The 20741-nt window shown below is 43.5% G+C and overlaps 1 protein-coding gene across 2 annotated transcripts; it reads left to right on the forward strand.

Annotated features, from left to right (window-relative positions):
* The first annotated feature begins 3106 nt into the window (after window positions 1–3106).
* Window positions 3107–20498, forward strand: Gabrq (gamma-aminobutyric acid type A receptor subunit theta). Of its 2 annotated transcripts, none has more exons than XM_052741073.1 (10): window positions 3107–3268; window positions 3368–3548; window positions 5573–5661; window positions 8833–8900; window positions 10192–10412; window positions 12438–12520; window positions 13124–13258; window positions 13637–13789; window positions 14282–14538; window positions 15237–20498. In XM_052741073.1, the coding sequence occupies exons 2-10, from the start codon at window positions 3400–3402 to the stop codon at window positions 15993–15995; spliced, it is 1914 nt and encodes a 637-aa protein (XP_052597033.1). In that variant the 5' UTR covers window positions 3107–3268; window positions 3368–3399; the 3' UTR covers window positions 15996–20498. The 2 variants fall into 2 exon arrangements, with proteins under 2 accessions (XP_052597033.1, XP_052597042.1); XM_052741082.1 differs by having other exon boundaries at window positions 3109–3548; window positions 15237–15649; window positions 16967–20498.
* Window positions 20499–20741: the final 243 nt, after the last annotated feature.

Consider the following 20741-nt stretch of genomic DNA (forward strand, 5'->3'; position numbering starts at 1 on the left):
CTCACGATCGCATCTCAATCTTGGGCACAACTTTCCCTATACATTTGGGGTAATTGGATAACTGTCCCCAGCTGTGTTTATTTTTCATTAACATATATCCGGGCAGAGGCATTCTCCAGACAAAAGTATTCCAGCAAAGATACCTTTTTCCAAGGACAAAACTGCACATAGATAAATGTTAGCTCATCTCACCCACAGATAGAGAAAAGAACCACTAACAATTAAATCTTCAACTCCTTACCCTCACCCTGGGTTATTTACACAAGACCCTAATTTAAGAGATTTACTGCTCACATTCCTGGGATGATGTTTTAGCCATTTGCTAGTTACTGAGTTAAGGCAGTTACTTCCCACTGACCCAAGGAGACTGCCTACAAGGCCAAACAGGCAATAGGTGCCAAGCTTCTTTCTTGTGCAAATTAAGTTTTTATTCCTTCTTGGTCAGGTGCTATTGCTAGATTTTCTCCTCAGCAATTACTCTGAGTGAAAGTGCTTTTACTAACCAAATGCTGCATGCTCTGGCAAAGGTTGCTTAGCCACCTAGCATATGTCCCCCTCCCTATCAGAAAGCAGCTGCAGCTGGGACAAGCAGGAAAAACGTCGCCAAAGACAGTTTACTTTCTTGTGACTTATTGACCCCTTAACATTCTACCTAGCCATGCTGTGGATATCGCTCTATATAAATAAAACACTGATTGGCCAGTAACCAGGCAGGAAGTGTAGGCGGGACAAGGAGAGAGGAGAATTGAGGGAACAGGAAGAAAGAGGGGGAGACACTGCCAGCCACTGCCAGGACAAGCAACATGTAAAGATGCCGGTAAGCCACGAGCCACATGGCAAGGTATAGATTTATAGAAATGGGTTAATTTAAGATATAAGAACAGTTAGCAAGAAGCCTGCCACGGCCATACAGTTTATAAGTAATATAAGCATCTGAGTGATTATTTTATACGTGGGTTGTGGGACTGCGGGGCTTGGTGGGACCTGGAGAGAAGCTCTCCAGCAACATAGCCATTTCTAGATTATAATTTGAGCACATAAATTCCCTAATTCGTCTTAGCCTTTAGTTGACCCTACCAGAGAACTCCCCTTTAGTCACTCCCCTTTTGGGTTGTAATTGGAAGCTGACAATTAATTGCTTTATGTGTGGATCCTTATCACCTCTCTCTGCGACCCTGAAAACTTCAAGTCTCGCATTGCTTTACCAAAGAATTACTGTGTGGGTATATATACTGGTTCTCTGAGAGCACTGGGAGGATTGATGGAAATGAACAAAGATGAGGACGGAGATGGAAAGAACTAGGTAGAATGATGAGAGAACAGCAGAAGGGATGAAGAGCAGAAGGGACTGAGAGGAACTAAGTAAGAGAGCAGAAAAGAAACTGTGTAGATAGAATTGACTTAGCAGAATAAAGTGAATGGACTAAAGAACTCAGTGTGCTTAGATTCATTGAATATCCCTCAGATTGGAATCCTCAGCTGGTTGTTAGACTCTTCCACAGACTCTGGGAGCAAGCAATATTGACTGGACCTATATTGTTTCCAGCTCAAATCTCTGCTACTATGTGACATTGGGTCAATTTCTCTTCTTTCTCTGGACCTCAGTTCACCCATATTACAATCCAGTTAGTTAGCCAAAAGGATATAGATTATCCCTACCCTTTTGGTGAGAAACAGAGAGAATCTCTGTAAGGATGTATGGATGATCAGGGATGACATGACAAGACTCACAATATGAGAGCAGGCTTGGCTGAGTTGTTCTAATATGTGATCATAAATGACATTTAAATTCTATTATTCCTTTTTTCTTTCATGTCCATTTCCTGCAACAGTGAGGGAAGAAGGGATATATTAAAAAAAAAAAAAAAGATGACCTGAGAGTACTCTGCACTTTAGGAGAAGGCATGAAATTATGAAAAGTGGAATATTTTGTTTCTAAAGTGCCTTTTCAAAAGGAGAGTAAAGAGTTAAATTTATTAGTGTGCAAGACATTGAGCAAACCATGAGAGTGAAGCTTTTCTGGGCTCAAGCAATCTTAAGTTGTGTCAGTGGGTACTGAGGAAAAGCAGAAAGGGTGTGTTTCCATGTGCGTGTGCCTAGTTAAATGAGACCCATTTTACTTCTACCCTTCTCTGTGGTGTGACTTGGGAGGTGCAGTGCTAGTGAACATGATTATACCCCTTTTGTTATCACTTGGCACAGGGGCTCTTGTGATGCCTCTTTTTGAACTAGCTTTGTCATGGACCCAAGCTGAGACAAAGGGGATAGTGTGAAGCCATTCCATAGCCCCCAAGACCCTTCTGTTCCAGGTAAGGGAAACAATAAAAGCCCCCTAACAAAAATCCCGGACTTTTTCATGTGATAGCACTTGAATTCAGGTGCATCGGCACCTTCTGGTGCACATCTAAAACACTGGCTTTTTGCCTTCTTTTCCCCTTCCATAATGTCAGCCTGGATCCTAACTTCAACTCTGCATTCCCTGTCCACGGCAATGAAACACACTTTAGGAAGACTCCAGCTGGTGACTACTTTCAGCTCCCTGAATTTGTTTTTCTTGAGAACCCAAAGTCGAGGAGAATAACCCTCTGGGAAATTAGGCTCCAAGAAGACAATTTCCATCCTCTGTAGTCAAAGCCTTGTCATAAGACCCCTTGGTAAGAGATTCCATCAACCCAGTCAAAGATGAAACACATTGGATTGGGTTAAGCACATTGAGTTACTGGAGCGTCAATGATCTGTGAATAACCTCCTGGTTCCCCAAAGGTGTGCAAGTGTTTCAGAGTGCATATCTAGCCACGACAGTCAAATAGCCACACTCCTTTCACAACAAGATGCAAACTCTTGGACACAAAGTCTAAGAGAAACACATCATGTCCCTTCTGCAGAGGCCCAGAGCCAGACACCCCTGCTTCCAGTCTAGGCAGTAAGCCCCTCCCTCTCGCATGGCTGGACCTGGTGGCTGGTGCTGGTCCAGGGATGACTACAGAGGCCTAAAGGGGCTGGTGGGGGTGGGGTGCACGGCATGCGCCTATTTGTGTGGCTTCTGGTACCCGCGGGATTGGCTCAGCTGGTGTTGCTGTCGGAGTGGGCGGAGCCAGCAGCCCGCCCCGCCCCACTCGGCACCCAGACTCGGCCTTGAGCCATAGAGCACACCTCGCAGCAGCCAGGCTCGCCCTGTGGACCACTGCGTTGGGGAGAGCTGCTGCAGAGCGGCTGTTTTTCCCTGCTCTAGGCTCCAGACGGTCTCCACACTCCCTGCACCCTTCAGGTCTCTCCTTAGTGTCGCGGTTCTGCAGAAGGGCTAGCGATCCCGCCCCCTTTGCCTCGTACTGACTCTCTCCCACCCTAACCCTGTCCGCTTTCCCAGCTATTCGCTGCCATTCCCAGAGCATCGCAGCCATGGGCATCCGAGGCATGCTGCGAGCCGCCGTGCTCCTGCTGCTCATCAGGACTTGGCTCGCAGAGAGCAACGGCCCCAGTCCCACCCCGAAATTCCACTTTGAGCTCTCCTCCAGCATGCCCGAAGTCATCCTGGATCTCTTCAACTGGTAAGCGGCCCAGGCTAGCTGAGCACGGAAGGGACAGGGACAAGCAGAAGGTTTTGGCCTCTTGGACTGGGTGTGGGCTGGGTGCAGGGGACTCGGACCCCGGCTTGCCTAGGAGATGAAGGGGGTGTGGGGACAGCTGTGAAATGATACTCCTAGCTTCAACCCACCTGTTACTGCTGCATGCCTACCATTAGCCCAAGCCTTGAGGCTAGCTAGGAGCACCCTCACCCCCGAGTCTACCTGATCATCCTCAAGGACTGAGGTCCCAGGCAGCTTTTCCCAGTTGTGTTCTCTGAAGCCCGTGGGACTGGGAGGTGTACATGGGCAATTCTCAAAACAGACAGGAAAGACACCTGTTTGAGTAGATTTTTAGTCCATTTGCTGAGGCAGTCTGTGTGTGTGTGTGTGTGTGTGTGTGTGTGTGTGTGTGTGTGTGTGTGTGTGTGTGTGTTGTGTGTTCCTCTATCAAATACAGCAGATTAAAATGATTAACTCTGTGAAATCAGTAGCTGTAAATGGCATAACCTTCTGGCTTAAGAGAGGTAAGCTTTTGTGCTTACTCCCGTAAAAACATTTGAAGATTTCAGTTTTTCTCTGTGCTTGATTTAAAGTTGGTTTAGGTCTGTAAGTATCTGAAGAGGGGATAAACCGTCATCCTTGACATGTAGATCACACACACACACACACACACACACACACACACACACACACACACACACAAAATGTGTATTTGTCGTGGCTACAGAGCTGGAGGGCTGGCACATGGGAAATTCTTTGGACAGAAACAGGCAGGAATGTATTTCTTTAATTTGGAAATAATTCATGCGCACACTTTGAAATGTTACAGAATTAAATTTTATGATTGAGGAAAATGAGAAATAATTTTAAGTGGCAAACTAGAAATAAACATGTATTCAGAAACGGGGGTGGGGGGGTTAGCTGGGCAAGGTTCCAGCAGGCAGCCCTGCAGTGCTCTCAACCCAACATACCAGATTGCGTCAGTGAACACATACAGGGGGTGGGGGGAGTGAAGGAGAGATGAAGGGACAGAGAAAGACACAGAGAGAGAGAAAGACAGAGACAGAGATTGCAGGAACAATGAATCAAAGATCCAAACAGTCACAGTAATAATGATACCTGGGGCCTGTTGTCATTTAAAAGTCCTTTGGGGATTGAAAGTCTAGATAAATTCAATGAACATCTCAGAGACCTCTGGAAAGGCCAGCTCTATGCAGCTGAGCTGGCTTCACTTACGTGTTCTCACCTAAGAAACCTCCAGGCTGAAAGCACATGTGTAGTGAGTGAGATGCTTGCTCCCAGGATAGATCTTTTTGAAGACAGCACTAAACACCAGGAATCTGAAATGGTTTAGTTCAATGAGGGCCATAAATCTCTGTTATATGAGCAAGACATTTTCTCTCTCCCTGCCCCCACTGCTCTCTTTCTGAGCCATATGTCATATGCCAATTCTCAAGCACAAGGTTGACATAAATGGGGGGGGGGGGGGGGACTCAGACCAGGTAGAAGAAATGTGCCTTTGAGATAGAAAACATAAGCTCAGCTCAGGGGAGACACTTGCCAGTGGGAGCTGACTTCCTGGGGCAATGAGGTACCCCTGGAAAGAGGATTATCAGCAATCAGCATCCAGGGGCACCTCAAGATATAGTTTCTCAGAGAATTAAAATGCTGTAGTTTTCTGAGGATCTCATCTGCCCAGTTTCCCCCCTCTCCTATGGTGCGTTTTCCTCCCCACCCCCTCACTATTCCTGCCTGGTAACAGGGAGCCAGTCCTTGGGCCCCACCCTCTGGATTAAAGCTGTGAAGGGGGAGGGGAAGGGGAAAAGAGTCTGCGTCACTGCTGTGCTTCTGGCTGACTCACTGTGAGCTGGAAGGGGAAGAAGGGAGGGAGAGAGCACAGACACATATGACTGGCCATGTTTGCATATGTGATGGCTTTGGCAAACCAGCCACTGGCAAATAAGCCTCAAGTCAACCAGCATTTACTCATGGCTTCTCTGTTCCAGCAAAAATTGTGCAAATGAAGCTGTGGTTCAAAAGATTTTGGACAGGGTGCTATCAACATATGATGTCCGACTGAGACCAAATTTTGGAGGTAAGCCAAATCCAGACACCAGAGGCTTTTGTGTTAGATAGAATAGAGCCAGCTCCACCCTGTAAGCTAACCAGGCTCTGTAGGCCTCTGCCCCACAAATCCTACCTTCTTGAGTCTGCCAAGCCTTGCAATGGAGCAACCCCAGATTCCTAATCTCTCAGTTCTTCTGCTCTCTTCTTAGAATGTACCTCACATGTATGTACCAGCCTTCTATGCCAGAGACTTTTTCTTTCCTTACTCCCTTCCAAAGGTGTTGCCACCCTTAAGTAATTCAGGGAATTCAGAATTGAGGCCATGGTCTTCTCTGCCTCTGTCACCTAACTCACCTAGGCCTGGGACCCTTCTATAATACCCTGCTTTCCCAAGTCTTCAGCTCCCACCAAATTCAGTTCATCTAGCATACTGTACTACATGTGTTCTTCATAAAACTCGGACTGATGGCCACTAACAAATAAAATCCCAACAGCACAAAGATGAGAAGTGACAAAGAAACTTACACACACACACTTCCAAGAAGCTGATGGGCACTTTCTAGATTCTGCTTATCCTGGACCACATAAAGCTTTAAGTGGTAGATAGCCCACCAGGAACCCACACAATAGGAGTACCATTCAGTGACAAAGGGGACACCTAAGAAGCCCAAACCAAGGACAGACAAAAGAAAAAGTGCTTTAAATTGGGGTTAGTTAATTTTCAGCTCAAAGATAGCAGAAGGAGCTACAACACAGGACAGCTTACTGTAGGATAAGACACACTCTAATGGATAGTCACCACTAATGATTCATATTTGTGCTCATAAGTAACTGTCTTCTAAAAATACTGTACCACCTTGAAAACCAAGGAGGTTTCCCTTGGCCCTAAATTTAAGGGGTGAGATTATTAGCTTGTGCATCCCTTTCCTCCACTACACAAGGGCAGAAGACACAGGCAAGGGGCTCCAAGGTCAGTATGCATGGGAAACCAGGTTGGAAAAAGAAGGCGGCACATAATACCTTTATGCTACTGAGGCCACAGTGGTGGTACCTTTTCCATGTGGATCCTCAAGGGAAGGGGGAAGACAGAAATTCAGGTAGTAAAGCACAGTTAATACCCCTTACATGGTACCAGCTTTGAATCATTTGTGCCAAGCCCCAGAGGATGGCAAGGAAATTGATATTTATTTATTTATTTGTTGCCTCTTTCTCACTCTGATGTTTGTCAGCAAAGGCCAAACAATAGTCATCTGCATGCAATGAGCACACACTCCCCACTGTTTCAGGCTCAGGCACCCTTCCTGAAGCATCGAGGACTAAAAGAAGGGAACAGAGACAAAAGTGCATCTCTGGGTTTTGGCCAGCACAGTTAGTCCACAGTAGGCTTGAGGCCCCTCTCCACCATCTTCATGTTACACCAAGTATTATGACCATGCCAGGCTGGAACATCTTATAAAATATGGGCCTCTACATTGATTTTGTCAAACAGATGGAAACAGTAGAGAGAGAAGACAAAGAGAACTTAAGACTATCTGCCATTTACAGAAGGGAACACTATAGGCTATAAGGCTAGGACTATTACATGGGAGAAATATAGTAGAAGACCCATTGATGAGACAGACAGGCTGGAGCACTCAGGGCTCATTGAACCCAGGGCTCCCAGTATAGTCTCCCAATAGACAGAGTTCCCTCTATATTTAAGATGGAATATAGTTTTAGGGATTAATCTTCACACATAAGAATGGTCACGACTCCTCTCTCTCTCTCTCTCTCTCTCTCTCTCTCTCTCTCTCTCTCTCTCTCTCTCTCTTTCTCTCTCTCTCTCTCTCTCTCTCTCTCTCTCTCTCACACACACACACACACACACACACACACACACACACACACACAGGAGCATGTCACAGACATCCATCATTGTACAGTAAAGGAAGGTATAGGAAGGTTGTGTCCCTGTGCCAGATCATGGTTTGGCAAGGAGAATATACACTGCATTTCAGTACACACTTCCTCTTAAACTAAGAGCCCTTTGGCAGGCTTCTGTGATGTCCCTTTAGCTCCACAGCATTCCACATATGAAAAGACATCACTAGGTTGGTCTGAAGAAGCCTGACCTTGGAGGAAGGGGCTAACAATCAGGTCTTGGAGAAAGATGCTGGAATGTAGGCCTCTCTGGGGGCTTTCTGAGGCTTGTTGCCTACTAATATAGCTGCCATCTGCTAAAAGTATGGGGACAGCAGCCTGAAAGGCAGCAATCAAACACAATGTTTCTAGAAAGCTCTTTGCTGTAAGTTGATGAGAATAGTAAATTGTATTTCTCCATACTACCCAACAGCTTACTGTTTTCACAACAATGATCATATTTGAGTCTTGCCAATGGACACTGCAAATACACAGGTCTAAGGGGAAAAAAATTAGAAAGCAGAACATATCCAATTTCCTGTGGATAACAAACAAGAACTGTTCTTGTGAATTAAACAAAATGCTTCTAAGTAAGTTATTGGTTAAAGGAGAAAGTAGAAAATATTTCAGTCAGATGATAGTGGCACACACCTTTAATCCCAGCACTGGGGAGACAGAGCCAGGTGGATCTCTGTGAGTTTGAGGCCAGCCTGGTCAACAGAGTGAGATCCAGGACAGGCACCAAAACTACACAGAGAAACCCTGTCTCAGAAAAAAAAATTATACACTTAGTCACACTTGCACATTAATCAAATCACCATCACACAGTATTCATTCACATGAACACATTCAAGAATTCATTCACATAGACATACACAAGCATGACACACTCACTAAGATTCACACATTCAGACATACAAACATGACCTAAACTCATATATTACACATATACATATAAATGACCATACATACACATATATATGAGCAAAATACTTGACCATGCACAAGCATACAGAAATAATCACAAAAAGTTTATTTTCCTTTTGTGTTGTCCTTATACCTTCCTTTCATCATAGCATGAGCCAGGCCTTGCTCTAAGTACTTGACCTTCATTAACTATGATTGCATTATCCCCATTTAATCCACAAGGAAGCTCAGGCTCAGAGAGGTTAGGTGACCTACTCAAGATCACACAACAAGCAAACATCAAAACTACTTTTAGCCTAGACAACTGGGTCCTAAGCATATACTTTTAACCTTTATCCAACTTTTCATGTGATTGTATCTTCCTGTATTGTAGGTGCCCCTGTGCCTGTGTCAGTATCTATCTATGTCTCCAGTATTGAACAGATCTCAGAAATAAATATGGTAAGTCTTTATGTTATAAACATGGTGTTGGAGATAAGGGACAAGCATAGTCATAAGCCAACTGTAATTGTTCTGACCTGTGACAGAACTCACATGACAGCCCTCTGGAATAGAAAAAAATCAATTGAAGTCCATCACAGCATATCCAAAAATTCAGTTACATGTAGATTAACAACTCAAAAGAAAATCTTTGGAGCTTTTAAAAGTTTTCATAGCATACTATCTTTGTACTGCAGGGTAGGTAAAGAGTTATTTCACAAGACACAAATTTCAAATCATAAAAATAAATACTGGTATTTGATGTTGGCTATAGGCAATTCTGTATAGCCAAAACTTCTGAAACTTCAGTTTTACAAAACAAAGCCACTGTGATGAGTGAAAAGGTAATTCAGAGTAGATGGAGATATTTGCAACACAGAGAGCTGGTATTCAAAATATATATAATGCCTGAGGATGGATAAGAATATTTTAAAGCAATCAAAAATGAATGAGAACTGTACTTTTGTAAAGAAAACTAAGTAGTAGATGACCATATGAGAAAATGTTTGACCTTGTTTGTAATCAGCAAAATGAACTCACAGTGAAAGCCCACTATGTACACATCAAATTGCCCAAAACAAGAGTCAGATGCTACCGATGTTGGTGAGGTGGAAGCACTGCTACCCCTCACCTGTTTTCAACTTTTACAGGGACACAAACGGCAATTTCACTTTGCCATCATTATTTCTTCCTGGTTTAGGCATGTATGGTGCTTTTTTACATGATTATATACATTGTGTGTTCACATGTGGAAATATTCTCCAGGAATACAAGAGATCAAATTATATATAGTTACATACAGCAACTTTAATGGGCCTCACAAATACAATATTGAGGGAGTTAAGAGACAGGCTACAGACATACAGTTTGATTCTGATTAGATAACATTCCAAAAAGAAGTCCAAATAAGCACTGTTTCTCAAAATACACATGGAGACAATGAAACTCTAACCTAAAGCATGGGAAACAGTGTCATAAAAAACTTGAATAATGAATGTTTCCTGCTGGTTGTGGGAAATGTGCTCTAAAAAGGACACATTTTGGAACTTGAAAGTTATTGGTCACGTTCTGTTTCCTAACCTAGGTATTAACTATAGAAGCTTTATTTTGCTGTTCTTTCTTAAACGTGTTTATGTTTTATGCACCTGTCTGTATGATGTGTTTCATATAGTAGTATATATGTATGTGTGTACATATAATACAGAAGACAGAATGCTAGACAACCTGACAACTGTCATTTATCTCTCCCCAGGACTATACAATCACGATGTTTTTGCATCAGACCTGGAAGGACACACGCTTAGCATACTATGAGACCAACCTGAACCTGACTCTGGACTATCATATGCATGAGAAGCTGTGGGTCCCTGACTGCTACTTTGTGAATAGCAAAAATGCCTTTGTGCATGATGTAACTGTGGAGAATCGTGTGTTTCAGCTTCACCCAGATGGAACAGTGCGATATGGCATCCGGTGAGTTCATGTAAGAGTCTTAGGCTGTCCTAGCAAGCTTCCTTTTTTCCTGCTGTGTATCCCACAATACATTAGAAGGAATATACATAAGAGATCCCTGTTTTCCAGATTCGCCTTGTGTGTACATACACTTTCGAAACTTTCCACAGGCATCCTAACCTGCCCTGTCCCCCCACCTTGGCTTCTACTACTCCTGTCTACAGTGGCCCTTTCTCTTTTTTCATGAGTTGAAACTTTGTACACTTTCCAACCCCTGATGCAAATGTCTCCGTCTTCAAGAAATCCTCAGAAATTCTCATGGCTAAATACTAGATTGGTAAAAAGCATGAGGTCCCAGTTTAGTTTAGATGCTGTAGCCAACTTCTGCCCTTGCAGATGTGTCCTATAATGGGAGGTTGTATTAAGGAATCTGAGCACACTGAGAACAGTGTTACTTTATTTTGTGGACAATAAGGAAAGGAATTTACAATGTCACCTACCATTTGTGAAAGAAAATACTGTTTTCATTAATTTTTATGTATTGTCATATAGATTTTTTTAAAAAGAAATCTTGATTCCCTGGGCCAAAAGACCTCTTCCTCCATTTTTCCTTGTGTGTGCCATGAGGCAGGGAGACTGTGAATGCTGAAGCCTTTGCAGTGAAGAAGGTGCTCCACCTCTCCCCACTTCCTTATGTTTGCACCGTGCAGGGTGTTAGGAGAAGTGGGGGAGCTAGTGCTATAAGAGGACTGAGCCCCTGCTCTCTTTCCACACAGAACACATGCATATTGGTAGTCTCCACTGATCTATTTGCAATAGAGCAATCTCCAAAGCTGACTTCACAGTTTCAGCTGAAACAGATTGTCAGTGAAGGCAAGCTGAAAGGTCATCTTGGTGGTAGCTACCATGGTTTGTTTGACAGGTAGTTACAAGTCTAATAATTGGGTTTCTCTTACTCTGAAGTGCTCTCTTCCCATTCCTTCTTTCTTCCTCCATCCACATCTCTATGGAGTCATTGAATACCAATGCTTACCTGAAACTGATCAATAATCACTCTTGTTTAAAGTAAAGGAGGCACTGGCTGATGAATATACTTGGGAAATTCATTTTTCTTTTAGAAAATGGAAGTACACACATATATGCATACTACCCACTACACAATCCCAATGCTTATCTGAAACTGATCAATAATCACTCTTGTTTAAAGTAAAAGAGGCATTCACTGATGATGAATAATACTTGGGAAATTCATTTTATTTAAAAAGAGGGAAGTACACACACACATACAAACTAACCACTACCAGTCCCCAAAATGAAATTCCTGCAAGAATTGACAGGGACTGAGCTAAGTTAGCAGATGGGAAGGGAAGAAAAAGAAATGGGACAGATATGCAGCAGCAAAGAGCTTTTTTCATTACATCATATTCAAATCCAAGTCACCTCCCTGTCTCTTCCAAGGCCATTTTCTCAGATTCCTCTCCTGGGTGCACAGCATAGCAACTTGATGCCTCTTTTGGCTGTATCTACTGTCAGCACTGTCTGAGCCCTCCATGGATAGGCATTTTGTGCCCACTGACATCTTTCTAGCTCTTGGTGCCACATAGGCCCTCACCACTGACACGGATGTAGATATGGTCAGAGGCGGGCCTGGGTCACTATCCATATCTATATTTGCACACCACATGCCTGCCTTCCCCAGTGGCTCTGCAGCCTCAGCACATTACACATAGCATACAGTGTTCTCTCAACAGCCTTGCTGATACTTTAACAAGCACAAGTCTTTCTGTCTCTGTATTGTTTCCTCAAGGGCCCTTCCCATTCTGATGTTCTGTGGATTTTCTGACATGATATATATCTGCTCTTTGTTTTAGCTCTGCAAAATCTTGTAATTCCTTGTCAAATTCCAATTTTCTCTCTCTTTCTCTCTCTTCCTCCAATTACATACACATGGGTCAATCCTCCACCTAACTCTTGTCTCCCCACCCTGCAGAATCCTTAAGAATAAACTTGAATAATTTTTCCCTCCTTTTTTGTCTTCTTTGTCAGGCTTACCACAACAGCAGCCTGTTCCCTGGATCTGCAAAAATTCCCGATGGACAAGCAAGCCTGCAAGCTGGAGGTGGAGAGCTGTACGTATTTCTCCTGTGGACCTTTCATCCCTGAGTGGAGCTGCTATAGTCAGGAAAGCACAAGTATAGTTGAAACCAAGAGAAATAGCACAGCTCTTCTGCTCTCCACTCCCATATCTCTTCCCAAACATGTACACAAGCAGTAGATAAATGAAAGATGAATGATGGCTACACAATAAATTGACCAATAGCTATATAGATATACAGATATAGATATAGACATAGACATAGACATAGACATAAACATAGACATAGACATAGACATAGACATAGACATAGATATAGATATAGATATAGATATAGATATAGATATAGATATAGATGGCATCTGGGAGTAGGTGACCTTTATGGTGTAGGTAATTCAACTGAAAAACTGTACATACTCATGGGTAAAAGTTCATAGCATCTTTTTGCTACACATTCCTTCCTGCCTAAAAAACTTCAAAATGGGAGTCCTGTCTTTGCAAGTATTCAAAATCCCCACGCTCAGACTCAAAGAACCACAAAGTAGCCCCCCAAATTCTAAGTGCCAACCATGCTTTGGTTTTCACAGACTGCTTGGAGTAAAATCTGCCTAGATTAACTCTTTGTTTCACCTCTTAGATGGCTATACCATCGAAGACATTGTGTTATCCTGGGAAGATGAGAATGCCATCCACATTACTGATGAGCTGCACATCCCTCAGTTTACCTACCTGGGGAGGACAATTACTAGCAAGGAGGTGTATTTCTACACAGGTGGGCCAAACCCACTCTTTCTCTGCTGTTTCTTGTCCCTTTTACACCACTACACAGTCTTGGGGGCATCTGCTTTTGATCCTTGTAGTTGGCTCCCTCCTTTCCCATTCCTTTGGATCTGAACACATCTTTCTCCCCTATTGATAAAGCCCTGGTGGCTAATGGCTAACACCTACAGATGGAGAAAATTGTGGAAGGCTTGGGCAGGCTGACAACATTCTACAACTGGAAATGATTCCTGCTCCTCACAGTGCTGGCCTCTCACCCTCCATCTGTTTGCAGAATAAAATCGTCTCATGTGGAATGAGTGAGGCAGGAGAGGGATTAGAGCTGACTTGATGTGCCACATGGGCCTGACACCACTGTGTCTTCTTACAGGCTCCTACATGCGCCTGATAGTGAAGTTCCAGGTTCAAAGAGAAGTCCGCAGTTACCTTGTGCAGGTCTATTGGCCCACAGTCCTCACCACTATTCTCTCCTGGATATCATTTTGGATGAACTATGATTCCTCTGCTACCAGGGTGACAATTGGTAAGTCTTCTCTATCACCTCTCAGGAAGAAACTTGAGTCATTTTGCTTAGAAAAAAGTACAGGCAAAACTGGGAAGACCTTGAACTTCTGCTCTAAGTTTGGGGAAGGCAAGAAATGTTTTAAGCAAGGAACAGCCTAGGATATTGGGCTTCTTGGTTTGTTTTTACCTTCTGTAGGGCAAATTGCTCTATCTTTTCCTTTAGGAGCACAAATACAGCTATATGTGTGATATTTTAGGGTTTAGAAAACCTCTTCAGATACTAAAAGAAGAACTATATGGAACTGGAGATATAAAGTATTTAAACCATGACTAGGAATTGGAACTCAATCCAGAACAATCACCCTGGTGAAGCATAGGGAGAAAGAACTAGGAGAGGACATGGGAAAAGCCTCTACTCCAGAGGTGGCCTCTGCTCACCTACTTTGGGGTATAGACTTGCTAAAAACTGCAGCTATCAAGGGAGACTAAACCTGTACTGTGTTGTCCATAGGCCTAACTTCTATTCTTGTCCTGACCACCATCGACTCACATATGCGAGATAAACTCCCCCATATTTCCTGTATCAAAGCCATTGACATCTACATCCTTGTGTGCCTGTTCTTCGTGTTCCTGTCCCTGCTGGAGTATGTCTACATCAACTACCTTTTCTTCAGTCAAGGACCTCAGCACAATCGCAGGAGGTGCAAGAAACCCAGGAGAGTTGTTGCCCGATACCGCTACCAAGAAGTGGTGGTGGGAAATGTGCAGGTTTGACATTTTGACTGACAGCCAGCTTTCCCTGAGCTCCTCCTCAGCCTAGGCTTAGCACTTGACCCTTTTACATTTCATAGTTGCTGTAATCCTCATACATAACTTGTATATGACAGGCATGCCCACACTCATTCATTGATGATCATTATTTGATATCATGAGACAAGAGAAGTCAGAACTTGATTTCTCTAGATCTTTGAGCCAAATTTGCTCCATTTTATGGGCTTCTAGAGCAAGTGATGAAGCCAAAAGGAAGGGTGAGACCCAGGGAGACAGACACCAGAGAAGTTGGCCTTCAAACTTTTCCTTCCCTGGCACTTCAGATACCTGAGAACATACTGGGCCTTTTGCTTTGGAATATACATGAATGCCCAGCAACACCACTCCTTTGCAGAAAGCCCAGCTTCACCCTACCTGAGAAGCCTACATATAGCACATGGCACTTCTGAGGTTACAACTGCCCCCAAGAGAGACAGTTGCTTTACTGCAGCTATGACATTCTCTGCATACTAAAACAACTTCCTGGTCCAGTTTCTCAACCCCTATGAGCACATCAGAGAGCCCAACAGGTTATCAAAGACATCAACAGCAGCATTGAAAGCACTAAGCAGGAAAGTTCCCTCCTTTTTCTCTTCCCTCATTCATGCCCACTAATTGACATGAAACTGATCAGCTTATCCATTATCTCCTCCAAGGATGGCCTGATTAATGTGGAAGACAGAGTGGAAGACAGAGCTGATCCTCTTCCTGACAGCCCCATGCAGGCTCATCTGGCAAGTCCGGAAAGTCTTGTGTCCTTGGTACTCACTTCAGAACAGGCCCAGCTGGCTACCTCGGAAAGCCTCATCCCACTCTCTTCCACCCCAAGCCAGGCCCAATTGGCCACTGGAGAAAGCCTGAGTGATCTGCCCTCCACCTCTGAGCAAACAGTGCATGGCTGTACCATTCACTTTCATGGCTTTCTCACTAATGACAGTATTATCCCCATCAAAATCCACAACCATTCTGAGGCCCATGGTGATGGAGACTCTGAAGAGAGCCTAAGCTCTGAAAGCCATGGCCATGACAGCAGCCCCAGGGGAAGGCTCATGTTCCACAATGGCCAGAGGTGTGTGCAAGAAGCAAGTTGGGACCTTGATAAGATTGAGAGCTTACAGGATGACATCAGTATCAAGAGCAGCTGGCTTGGCCTTGATGAACTATGCAAGGGGGATGCTGACAATATCTGGAGCCTTACTGATAAGGAGCTCATGGCCTGTGACCGAGAGAAGGACCATAGCTCAGAGTCTGGGGAGAGTTGCCCCTCAAGCCCTGGGTGCTCATTCAATGAAGAGTTCTCTTTCCAGATCTTTAACCCTGACCGGGTCCCTAAGGTTGATAGGTGGTCCCGTTTCCTCTTCCCTCTTTCCTTTGGGTTGTTCAATGTGGTTTACTGGTTGTACCACATCTATTAGTTTCCCATACCCTACAGCAGCAGAGATACTATGATGTGTTTCCTTCATAGTTCCTTAGGTTTTGTTTTTCCCTCTTCCCTTTTATTTTATTTGGCAGTTGTTAGGGCAATCAAATCTGTTGTGCCCTTTTCTTTATTATGAGGTGAGGAGGAGATGGAGAGAACATGTAGCCAAAGAGTAAGGGATTGAGGAAGACATGAAGATAAATAGCACATTATTTTCCTCCTGCTAGAAGACTCTTACCTTTCAAACACTTTGAACAGTCCATCAGTCTAGAAATGCCTTCAGAAGTGTTGAAAGGACAGAGAAGAGCCAGGCTGAGGAATGAGGAGAATCTGAGCCTGGTTCACAAGCATTCCTGAGAGCTTTCCTTTTAGTCCCCTCAAGGTGTTGAAATTACTTTTGCATCACTTTTTTTTCTTCCTCCTGGGTGTCATGCACCTTGTCCGCCTGCTAAAAAGGGTTTTGGAAGAAGTCAAGCTAAGTTGGTCTTGGGTATGCAGAGGTGCTAGGCATGGCTTGGATATTCTGACAAAAGGAAAGTTGGTAAACATTTATAAGTGCCTTGTACTTTGAGTGTGAAGTTGTGGTACAGGAGTGAGAGGGGAAGGTGGAAGGGACTGCAAAGAGATATAGCAGGGTAAGTGAGAATGCATGCTTCCAGCAGGGGTATGTAAGACAAGGGGGTGATGTCAGGCTAGAGTTTGTACATGTTCAGATGTTCCATTTAAAGTTATTAGACCTTTTCTTGCCTGTATTTCTGCTTCACGTTGCCTGACAGTAGGAACTCAGAACTTCTGTTCAGTTAGGAGTTAGCTTTCTAACAACTGCTGAGTTGATTACTAGCTACAGTAGAAGCACTTGGTGAGTAAGCACTAGTTGAGAAAGTTCAGACTTGCTATTTTGCCATCAGCCAATAGCATATGGACAACTACTGTGAATCTATATACTAATCCTTTCTGTTTGTCTAGTGCATAGTAAGTGCCAACGAGCTCCCTGACCCATCACATCGTTGGATCCTCACAGGAGCCCTGTGAGCCAGGGAAGACAAAGCACCTTGTCCCCAGTGTTCCAAGGAAAAAGTGGAGCTTGTGTGCCATGCTTATGGATGCTTGTTCTTTCTCCTTATCTACCTAACTCTCAACTGATGCACTCCCCTACTGCCCCTTCCCTTTTGCTCAAAGGAACATCCCTACAGAATCTACCTGTCGGGCTGCCAAGCAAGAGGCTACTGAGCAGCCACTGAGCATGAACTGAGCAGGTGGAGAATATGGCCCCGTCCACTCAACAGGGTTCCTGATGACAGTAGGATGAGCCTGCACGCCAACCTGCCAGGAAGCACTAGCTCATTGATGGAGGTCATGAGAGAGCTTTTCCAAGCATTCAATCTATGTTCCCCCTTTATAGACAGCCTCTCCTTCAACCCTGTACCCATACATAGCCCACCCACCTCTTTAACTATACTTCTGTGTTTATATATTTCTGTGTATCCCTGGGGATGAGTGTGCATGCATACAAGTAGATCTATGTGTCATACAACCATTTAAGAAGCTGAATAGCACTGCAGTAGTGTAAATCTATGTTAGTATGTATGAATGCATATCTGTACTGTGTGGATGAATAATTTAAATGTATACATCTCTATGATAGTGTCAGTGTACATGTGTACTTATATTAACACAGGTGAATGCATTCTGTGTACATTTCTAGAAAGTATATGTCTATATACCTGTGTTTATCAAATTTAGTTAGTGTAAAAGGACATACATCAAAAACCTTATGTATTCCCTGTTGGAGGTTCTTGTAGAAACATCAGGACTCTAGTGACCTGTTTTGACCCAGTGGGGAGAGTCTTGTTTAGCTGGACTGACTGTTTCTTTCTAGTTCTAGGGAGCCAGCGAGTAGGGTCTATTGGTCTCCATCAACTCCTCATTCTTCCTCCACCCATCTCTGCTGTGTCCTGGGTAGAAGACCCAGAGGAAGTGAACATAGTCCTAAGAAGCGGTAATGTTAGTGCCTTGGGGATAGAGACTAATTGGTCCATGGGATAAACTTGGAGTGCTGAGCATTTTGCTTGATGCTGAAAGGTACCAAAAGATGAACTGGGAATAGAAATAAGGTGTGGAAAATGGGGTAGGGATTCAGAGACTTGAAGAAAAGGTTATAATTTTAAAATTCATTCCATTACCATACTCACTATGTGAGCCTGACACAGATGAGAATTGGTTGCAGCTATAGACAAGCATGCAGTGAAAGGATGTGCGTTGGGTGCCAACAGCTGCATTCTAAGAACCAAAGGTGCCTGAGATGTCTGTGGACAAGGACTGTGGTGGTGGGCCTATTGGAGAAGTATATTTGTAGCTCATTCAAACAGTTGTTGGCTGTTTGAAGAGGCCCCAAACTCTACCTTGAATTTGAAGTTTGAACATTTCTGACTTTAACTCAATTCAAGGAAAGATTCAGAGAAGTGAAAGTGGAAAGAAGCCCAGGTACTGACTAGATGGTCCCAGTGTATTGCCCCTTCTCTTCTCCACACATAGATGCAGTTCCAGACTCACACGCAGCCACACACACCCATGCCATCACACATGCATACATACACATCAGGAGTACCCACGTTTCTAGTTACACTCACACGCATAGCCAGACATACACACTCACAAATAGAGATGCATATACTCACACATACTTTTAAGACAGCTCAAAACAGGAAGTTACTACCAAAATGTCTAAGATTGCCTCTTTTGTTTTGGGAAGCCAGCACAAAGAGGTCCAGATTAAAGGGAGAACAGAGAGCTCTCATCTGGAATCTGAACATTCATTGGCTGTGTTCTTGGATTTGGAGCCCTACAATCTTGAAGTGTTGAACACATCATTGGAGTAAAGTTGCAAAGAGGAATTGGAGTAGTGGAACAAAGGGGCAGCAGAGGAAGGGCAGAGAGGCCAGTTGTAAATATCCACATAGCTAGATATATCATACCCTTAAAAGACTATTTTGCCCTAATGTGCTGCAATGAAAGCAGTTAAATTCTACTGTTATTCATACTCTGTGAGGTTAAGTGTCAAAGTGCTGTGGAGATTTGGCAATGACAACTTTTCAGGAACTTGAATCTTCTGGTTTTCCCATGTCTGTGGTATCTCTTAAAAGTTTCCAGATCTCCCCTTGTGTTCTGTGTGTGGTCTGTTGTCCATTGTCAAGCCTGATTCTAGCTGTTCCTAGTTCCCCTTCCCATGCAGGCATACCCTCTCTATCTGGCTGCCTATGTCTCTTTCCCAATGTCTCCCAACACCAAGCAATTGCTGAAGTGCAGAGGATCTGCTCCTAGAGTTCAGCCAGTCCAAGAGCTTGGACAGAAGGAAGAGTCTTACTAAATCTGGGATGGAGCAACCCTACTTTACTACTCTCCTGTCTTGCCCTCCCCTTACCTTTTACCCTAGAATCTGTAACTGAGCAGGACACTAGCTGTCTGTCTTTCCAAATCATCATTTTGTTGAAGAAATGTGTGATGCATTTCCTGCCCAGTTTGATTTGCACTGTGGGGTGTCTGCAGAGAGAATAATATGTTGGGTCTTAATGGAGTTCATCCAATGTATTCTTACAATTTGTGTCATCCTCGATAGTTGCAGGGCTGCAAACTCTTGGCATACTTAGAAGGAAGTTTTGCTGAGATTGTGACCATTCCTAATGAGGGTTCCTTACTCTGTATATATAGTAGGTACACCTTCAAGCTATTAACTACTGAATGTATTCACTAAGCACTCCATCTGCATGACCCTGTGGTAGTAAGAAGGAACTTTCTAGCTACTCTACAACCTAGCATCCAATGTAATTGTAACTGTCCTACCAAAAGTGGAGTATGTTCATGTTTGTTGTATAATATCCTGTGATTAATATGAAATCTACATTATCAGTGTTGGGCTTTCAAGGGGGGGGAAAGATATTAAAGTATCTCTCTGGTATACTTAAATTATGAAATACGCCAACTGGTCAGGGTCATCATGTGGAACTGTGTCAGAATTTGCACCCACCATCATGCCAGACTGTATCCCTGGGATCAGTATTTATCAGCAAAGGTACAGGTACCAGAATTTTGCACAGTACTGTAGTAGATGACTTTAGATGATACTAGAGGATTCTTTCAATGGCAACTAAGTCAATAACATTCTAGAAGCAGATGAACTATGATGAAGTCACATACATACAGATCTTCAGCAGTGGTATTGGGCCAAGACAGTAAAAAGCAAGAATGAGAATGACTAATAGCTGAGTGACCTGGGTGGTCTGACCTGCAAGGGTCATAGAGTAGCAGAGCTTCACTAGATAACTGGGTGCCCACGTTGAGCTTATTAATCGACATTCATGTGAGAAAAAGACCTTGACAATCCTGATTTCAAGAAAGTGAAACATGAAGAAGCATAAGATTATGCTTCTGAAAAATATACAGAAATAAGTAAAAACATGTAAGTAGCAAAAAGCAAAATAAAGATCTATAATAGCAAATATTCCGGTTGGTCAGTGTTTCCTTTGTATTAGATTATTCAGGTGCTACATGGGACACTCATCAGGATCTGAAAGTCTCTGGCTTGCATTATTCTTCATGGTTTTCAAAAGGAAGGCAGTTAGCAGCATTGTCATTGAATAATTCAGTTTTGCACAAAGCATTCATAGTCATTGGAAACAAAAGTTTTAAGACAGAGCAAGTCATTATGGTACCAAATATGAGGTGGACATTTAGTCCCACTCTG

The sequence above is a fragment of the Peromyscus californicus genome, unplaced genomic scaffold (genome assembly GCF_007827085.1).
Source record: "Peromyscus californicus insignis strain IS unplaced genomic scaffold, ASM782708v3 Scaffold_10__1_contigs__length_136768540, whole genome shotgun sequence".
Classification (NCBI taxonomy): Eukaryota; Metazoa; Chordata; class Mammalia; order Rodentia; family Cricetidae; genus Peromyscus; species Peromyscus californicus.